Genomic DNA, 8,481 nt, shown 5'->3' with positions numbered 1-8,481 from the left:
GCCCGCAGATTTCTCCACCTTCCTCATGCACACTCTTCAGGGTGTGTACGTTAAGTGAGAACCATAGAGCCATAGAAAAGTTACAGCACAGGAGGCCTGAGGGCACCCAGGTGCCCTTTCTAATCCCATCTTCCTGCACCCGGCCCATAGCCCTGTAACTTACAGCACTTAAGGTGCAGATCCAGGTAGTTTTTTAAAGTGTTTAGGATTTCTGCCGACACCACAAACTCGGGCAGCCATTCCAGACACATTCCGAAATTCCAGACACACACCACCATTTGCGTAAAATAGTTCTTCCTCATATTCCCTCCACACCTACTGCCTTGAATCTATGTCCCTAGAACTTTCCACCAAGGGAATCAATTTTATCGTGTCCCATCTATCTCTTCCCCCCCATAATTTAGTACACCTCAATCAACTCTCCCCTCAGCCTTCTTTGCTTCAAGGAAAATAACCACAACCTATCCAATCTCTCCTCATAGCTACACTTTTCAAGCCTGGCAACATTCTTGTAAACCTCCTCTGCACTTTCTACAGAGCAATTACCTCCTTCCTTTGAGTACAGGAGTGGGGATGTCTTGCTGCAGTTATACAGGGCATTGCTGAGGCCAGACTTTGAGTATTGTGTGCAGTTTTGGTCAGCTCGTCTGAGAAAGGATATTCTTACTATTGAGGGAGTCTAGCGAAGGTTCACCAGGAATGGCAGGACTGACAGATGAAGACAGATTGGATTGACTGGGCTTGTACTCAATGGAATTTAGAAGAATGAGAAACATATACAATCCTGATGGGACTGGACAGGCTAGATGCAGGAAGAATGTTCCCGATGTTGGGATAGTGCAGAACGAGGGGTTACAGTCTAAGAACGAGCGGTAAGCCATTCAGGACTGAGATGAGAAAGAACTTCTTCACTCAGAGAGTGGTGAACCTGTGGAATTCTCTACCACAGAAAGCTGTTGGGACCAGTTCGTTAGATATGTTCAAGAGGGAGCTGGATGTTGCCCTGGTGGCTAAAGGCATCAAGGAGCATGGAGAGAAACACCAGGAATAGGATACTGAAAGTGTGCATGATTAGCCAGGATCATATTGAATAGTGGTGCAGACTCAAAGGGCTGAATGGCCTACTCCTGCACCCCAGGCGATGGGATACAGCATGGGAAGGTGCATTGGGATCGGAGCGGGCAAGGGGGTTGGTCATCGTGAGGTGCGTTGGGATCGGAGCGGGTGAGGGGGTATAGCATGGGAAGGTGCGTTGGGATCGGAGCGGGCGAGGGGGTTGGTCATGGGAAGGTGTGTTGGGACCGGAGCGGGCGAAGGGGTTGGTCATGGGAAGGTGCGTTGGGATCGGAGCGGGCGAGGGGGTTGGTCATGGGGAGGTGCGTTGGGATCGGTGTGGGCGAGGGGGTATAGCATGGGAAGGTGCGTTGGGATCAGAGCGGACGAAGGGGTTGGTCATGGGAAGGTGCGTTGGGATCGGAGCGGGCGAAGGGGTATAGCATGGGAAGGTGCGTTGGGATCGGAGCGGGCGAGGGGGTTGGTCATGGGGAGGTGTGTTGGGACCGGAGCGGGCGAGGGGGTTGGTCATGGGAAGGTGCGTTGGGATCAGAGCGGGCGAGGGGGTTGGTCATGGGAGGTGCGTTGGGATCGGAGTGGGCGAGGGGGCTGGTAATGGGAAGGTGCGTTGGGATCGGGGCGGGCGAGGGGGTTGGTCATGGGGAGGTGCGTTGGGATCGGAGTGGGCGAGGGGGTTGGTCATGGGAAGGTGCGTTGGGATCAGAGCGGGCGAGGGGGTTGGTCATGGGGAGGTGCGTTGGGATCGGAGTGGGCGAGGGGGTTGGTCATGGGAAGGTGCGTTGGGATCAGAGCGGGCGAGGGGGTTGGTCATGGGAGGTGCGTTGGGATCCGGTGGGATTGGTGGATTCGGGATGAGCCAGGCTGGGGAATGCCGCCGATGTGAATCCACACAGACCGGCAGCTCCACCCCGGGGTGGCACCCTGATGGGTTCAGGGTGTCCTGTGGGATTTGGGTGGTGGGTTTTGGGGGGCGCGCTCCCGGGGTCCGCTGGCCGCGCGCGGGTCTGCGCGTGTCCGATAAGAGGGTGCGCGCGCGGCGGGGAGCGCGCGGAGTTTGCGCAGCCGCACTGGGAGCCGGGATGTCGGACTGGGAGGCGGACAGCGGCGATGAGCAGAGGCCGAGGCCGCAGTCCGAGTGGAGGCCGCCGGCGGGGAGCTGGGGACAGACCCGGGGGCGGCCTGGGCCTCGGCCCCGCGGGGAGCTGGGTGCCGGGGACTGGGGCCGGGCCCGCCGGGGGAGGCAGCCCGGGGCTGGCGGGGCCGCAGCGCCTCAGAGCCGGGACTCGGGCCCACCGAGCTCCCCCTCCCTCAGCTTCCTGATTGAGAGCGCGGCTGTGGGCACCGTGATCGGTAAATACCCCGGGGGGAGGGCAGATACACCCCCCCCCCCAGGGGATGGGCGGATACACCCCGCTCCCCCCCGGCGAGAGTGGATACATCCTCGTGGGGGGAGGGCGGATACACCCCACCCTACCCCTGGGGGGAGAGTGGATACCCCCCCCCCCCCCCCGGGGGGAGGGCAGATACACCCCCCCCTCCCACCGGGGGGAGGGCAGATACACCCCCCCCTCCCACCGGGGGGAGGGCAGATACACCCCCCCCCCCCACCGGGGGGAGGGCAGATACACCCCCCCCCCCAGGGGATGGGCGGATACACCCCGCTCCCCCCCGGCGAGAGTGGATACATCCTCGTGGGGGAGGGCGGATACACCCCACCCTACCCCTGGGGGGAGAGTGGATACCCCCCCCCCTGGGGGGAGGGCAGATACACCCCCCCCCCCCAGGGGATGGGCGGATACACCCCGCTCCCCCCCGGCGAGAGTGGATACATCCTCGTGGGGGGAGGGCGGATACACCCCACCCTACCCCTGGGGGGAGAGTGGATACCCCCCCCCCCCCGGGGGGAGGGCAGATACCCCCCCCCACCGGGGGGAGGGCAGATACACCCCCCCCCCCCCCCCCACCGGGGGGAGGGCAGATACACCCCCCCCCCCCCCCCCCCGGGGGGAGGACGGATACACCCCCTTTTCCCGGGGCGAGAGCGGATACACAGAATCATAGAAACCCGACAGTGCAGAAAGAGGCCATTCGGCCCATCGAGTCTGCACCAACCACAATCCCACCCAGGCCATATCCCCACATATTTACCCGCTAATCCCTCTAACATACGCATCCCGGGACACTAAGGGGCAATTTAGCATGGCCCATGATGGATACACCCCCCGGGGAGGGTGGATCTCCCTCCCCCCCCCACCCCCCCGCCGGGGAGAGGGCAGGTGTGCCCTCCCACCGGGGTGACGGCAGGTGCACTCCCAGAGGGATGGAATATCCCCCGGGAGTGGGTAAATATCCTGGGATTGGGTTGTCAGATGGTAAATACCCTGTGATGGGTAAATACCTGACAGTAGGTAAATGCCCAGTTGTGTGGTTGTTGTAAGGTAAATGCCTAGATGTGGGTATTGGGAGCTTAAATTCCCAAGCCTTCCAGAAGGTAAATGTCTAGATGTGAATATTGGGCTGGTAAATGCCTGGGCATCAGTGTCAGACATAAATGACTGTGCGAGGACATGGTGTGTGTGGTAATACGCTGGGCATTGATGGAGTGAGCTCCAAGGTGTGTGCACCGTAGGGTGGCATGGCTTTTGATGGGGTAATCCTAACCTAACGGGGTCATAGGGGTTAATCTCCCTGTGGGTGGGGGTATCAGTGTGTTATCCCCCGAGCATTGATGGGGCAAGCATCCAAGCGTTGATGCCGCAGGGTAAATGTCTGGACATCTGCATCAGAGCATTGTGTGCTTGTTGAGATTAACTAACAAGTTATGTGTATTGAGATGTAAAGCCCCGCTTTTCCCAGCTTGGCTGGCTACATTCTGGTGTGAAATCCAGGAATATGTTGCTAGTTTGAATGTCAGTTGTAAGTAGCCGGGTGAAAAACCAGAGGTAAATATTAGAGCACTTGCCCAGGCATTATAAATACCTGGGGACTCATTCACTGTTCTAAATACAAGTGCTAAATCTGATTTTTGTAAACATTTAAGGTAGGAACAAATGTGAATATTAGTGATAAATACCTAAGGGTGAATTTTCAGGAGTAAATAGTGATGTACATGTCAGCTGTAAATACCAGATGTGAGGCATCCTTAGAAACTAGAAGCAGGAGTAGGCCATTACGCCCTTCGAGCCTGCTCTGCCATTCATTTTGATCCTGCTGATCATCGAATTCAATATCCTGATTTTCCCCCTTCGTAGAAACATATCCCCCCCCCTTTCTGTACATATCCCTGTTTATGTTAAGAATGAGGAGTTGAGTTACTCACCGCAGGAATCCCAGTCTGTGACCTATCCTTGTAGTCACACTATCTGTGTGTCTGGTTAGGCTGGGTTTCTGGTCAACGTTGGCACACATCCCTACTGCCCACCCCCATCCCCACCAACCACAAGATGTTGATGGAGGTTCAGTGAAGGTTATGCCATTGAACGTCGAGGGCAATGGTTAGATTCTCTTTTGCCTTGCACTTGTGTGGCGTGAATATTACTTGCCGTTTATCAGTCCAAACCTGAACATTGTCCCAGATCTTGCTGCACGTGGGCACAGACTGCTTTCAGTATTTGAGGATTTGCGTACAGTACTGAACACTGCGATCATCAGCAAACATTCCCACTTCTGACCTGATGGAGGGAAGATCATTGAAGCTTGGACCTAGGATACTGCCATGAGGACTTTCTGCTGCAATGCCTTAAGAGGATTGGCCTCCAGCAACCACAGCCATCTTCCTTTGCACTAGGCATGACACCAGCCAGAGATTTTCCTCTCATTCTCAGTTTTGCTCGGGTTCCCTGATGCCATATTCGGTCAAATGCTTCTTTACTGTCAAGGTTCACAGTCTTTTTCTGTATCCAGGATCCTTCTTGATAGTACATGTGAATACCAGGTGTAATTACAGGGGTAAGTACCAGAGGAAACAATAGAGATATAAACCTGGCTGAGAGTACCATGGGGTGTTGTTAGCCAAATACCAGGAGGGTCCAGTGTTCGTATATTAAAATATATATTATTTTGGGATAAAGATGGTGAACAAGTTTGAATTGGGGGAGGCAATTACCAGGATAAATATCCTTTTGCGAAAGCCGGGATAAATAATGGGGTTTGGAAAGGGAGGGAACAATCCAGAGGGGCCAATGCCCTGTGTATTTGATTTGATTTATTATTATCACATGTATTACAATACAATGAAAAGTATTGTTTCTTGCGCGTTATACAGACAAAACATATCGTTCATAGGGAAGGAAAGGAGAGAGTGCAGAATGTAGTGTTACAGTCATAGTTAGGGTGGAGAGAAAGATCAACTTAATATAGGATAGGTCCATTCAAAACCTGATGGCAGCAGGTTCTTGAGTCGGTTGGTACATGATCTCAGATTTTTTGTATCTTTTTCCCGACGGAAAAAGGGGGAAGAGAGAATGTCTGATGCACGGGGTCCTTGATTATGCTGCCCGCCTTTCTGAGGCAGCGGGAAGTGTAGACAGAGTCAATGGATGGGAGGCTGGTCTGCGTGATGGATTGGGCTACATTCATGACCCTTTGTAGTTTCTTGCGGTCTTGGACAGAGCAGGAGCCATACCAAGCTGTGATACAACTGGAAAGAATGCTTTCCATCTGTAAAAATTGATGAGAGTTGTAGCGGACATGCTGAATTTCCTTAGTCTTCTGAGAAAGTAGAGCCATTGGTGGGCTTTAACTATATTAGTGTTAAGCACCTAGGTGTGAGTAAAGCAGACAAGTATCAGGATCCAAATGTGTGCACTGGACAGGTTAATGCGACAGAATTGAGTCTGGATTAAATGTCAGGGCATGAAAACTGGGTTAAATTCTATGGTTTAAATAGTTGGGGTTGCATATTGGGTGTTTATCAATTGGGAAATGTTGAGTTAAATAAGAACATGAGGGCAAGATCGATCACACAACACCTCGAGGCTGCCATGCCAGTCACTAAGACTGAACTTATACATGTCCTTTGATTCACATAGAGACCAAAAAAATATACTCAATTAATTTTCTTGAGACTGACCTACTTGGGCCCTCTTGGATAGAGGACTCCAAAGGTTTACAATGCTCCAGAGTGAAGAACTTTCTCATCTCAACTTGAAATGACCCCTTATCCTGAGACTCTGGCACCAATCCTGGACTCTCCGGCCTGGGGAAAATCAGCTTCTTGGTATCTATCCTGTTAAATTATTTGGGAATTTTGTACATTTCAATGAGAATCACCACTTGTCCTTCAGAAATGCACAGAACATGAGGCCCATGCTATCAATTTCTCTTTAGACAGCCCTCATAGGAATCCATCGTGTGGATCTTTGTCCACATCTCTAAGGCAAGTATATCTTTCCCATGGACAGAAGACCAAAACCATACTCCAGATGTGGTCTCATGAAAGTCCAACATTAACCAGCAACCCTTTGCCTTCCTAATTGCTTGCTATACTTGCGTGATAACTTTGTGTTCTGTGTACAAAGATAACCAAATCTTCCTGAATGTTATCATGGATTAGTTTCTTGCCTTTTAGAAAAAATCTTCTATTTTTCCGTTCTTTCTAGCAGAGTGAGTTTCACACTTCTCAACATTATACTCCTTACTCTTGTTCTTGCCCAGTCATTTAACCAGTCTCTATCCTTTTGCCATCTCGTTACATCCTCCTCATGAATTACTTTTCCACCTAGCTTTGTATCCATCAAACTTGTATATATTTTGCTTGGATGTATGCCTTGCCCTCATGTCCACATATCCGTCCTGGGCCTGAGCAACATTTCGTTTTCCGATTAGGCCTTTTTGGGCTCAACATTCCATAGAATCCCTATAATGCAGAAGGAGGCTATTCGGCCCATCGAGTCTGTACCGACCACAATCCCACCCAGGCCCTATTCCCGTAACCCCACACATTTACCCTGCTAATCCTCCTAACACTAGGGGCAATTTAGCATGGCCAATCCATCTAACCCACACACCTTTGGAGTGTGGATGGAAACCAGAGCACCCGGAGGAAACCCACGCAGACACGGGGAGAATATGAGTTTCCTTTATTGTTGAGTGCAACAATTTTAGACAATGAACTTCCTCTGCCATCTTGATCCTTTTTTTAAAATCCTGAAATGTTTTTGTCTGAATGCAACTCCCCACTCCCAAACAGGACCAGCACTAACCTTTGTTCGCCCAACTAACACATTCTGCTATCTTATCTTTATGCCGCTATCAGTACCTTCTATTGTCCTTAGCACTGTCATTGACACTTCTCTTGTGCCCTATACATCTTTGCGCAGTCTCTCCAAGCTCACGCTATCACTAACCTATTTTGCTCCACAGACGAACAGTATAAAATCCATCATATTTCTCCCTCTCTTTAACTCTGAAGAAGAGTCATACAGATGTTAACTCAGTTTCTCTCTCCACAGATGCTGCCAGACATGCTGAGTTTATCCAGCATTTTCTGTTTTCATTCGAAATTCCCAGCATCCGCAGTATTTTGCTGTTATTGTATTGGGAATATTACACTCTGTCCCCCACATCTAACTTATTGAAAATGGCTCAAACAGCTGAGGCCCAAGCACTGATCCCTGCAACAGCCTACCATCTCAAAAATAGCTATTTATTCCTCCATTCTCTCCATTCACCAATCTTCACTCTTAACTCCAATCCCTTGAGCCCCAAACTTGTGTAATAAAATCTTGTATGGCATCTTTTCGAAAGCCTTCTGAAAATTCAGATATGCTGCATCTACGGGTTCCCCCTCATCTAGAGTGGTCAGAAAAGAAGCGCAGTGTAAATTGAATATAAAAGTTAGGAAAAGTTGGCATTGTGTGCTCAGTGATGCTGCTTTTTGCCTCCAATATTTGTGGGTTAGGGAAGAACAAAGAAAAGTACAGCACAGGAACAGGCCCTTTGGCCCTCCAAGACTGTGCCGATCATGATGCCGCAACTAAGCTGAAAGAAACCTTCTGCCTTTACTCGGTCCACATCCCTATATTCCCTTCCTAATCATGTACCCATCCAGATGCCTCTTAAATGTTGCTACTGTGCTTGCTTTCACCACCTCCACTGACAGCGCATTCCAGGCATCCACCATCTCTGCGTGAAAAGCTTCCGCCACGCATCTCCCTTAAACTTTCCCCCTCACCTTGAACCTGTGCCGCCTTGTAATTGACACTTCCATCCTGGGAAAAAGGCTTTGACTCTCCACCCTGTCTATGCCTCTCATGATTTTGTAGACCTCTATCAGGTCTCCCCTCAGCCCCGTCTTTCAAAGTTTGAAGCAATAAGTATTTTCTTAAAAGCCCAGTGTTTTATTGCAAATAGTTTGTGGAAACTAAACTTCCAATAAACATAAAGAGTAAATATGAATAATCTAGA

At 50.9% G+C, this 8,481-nt stretch overlaps 1 protein-coding gene across 1 annotated transcript in view; it reads left to right on the top strand.

The window, feature by feature from the left end:
* Window positions 1-2,153: 2,153 nt before the first annotated feature.
* ddx43 (DEAD (Asp-Glu-Ala-Asp) box polypeptide 43) overlaps window positions 2,154-8,481 on the top strand; it is a 65,633-nt gene continuing 59,305 nt past the window's right edge. Inside the window, exon 1 of the mRNA XM_078213432.1 lies at window positions 2,154-2,424. Within this exon, the coding sequence (XP_078069558.1) occupies window positions 2,154-2,424 (271 nt within the window). The remainder of the gene's footprint in view (window positions 2,425-8,481) is intronic.

This window comes from Mustelus asterias, chromosome 5 (assembly GCF_964213995.1).
Source record: "Mustelus asterias chromosome 5, sMusAst1.hap1.1, whole genome shotgun sequence".
NCBI classification, from domain to species: domain Eukaryota; kingdom Metazoa; phylum Chordata; class Chondrichthyes; order Carcharhiniformes; family Triakidae; genus Mustelus; species Mustelus asterias.
This window is presented reverse-complemented; position numbering and strand designations above follow the sequence as displayed.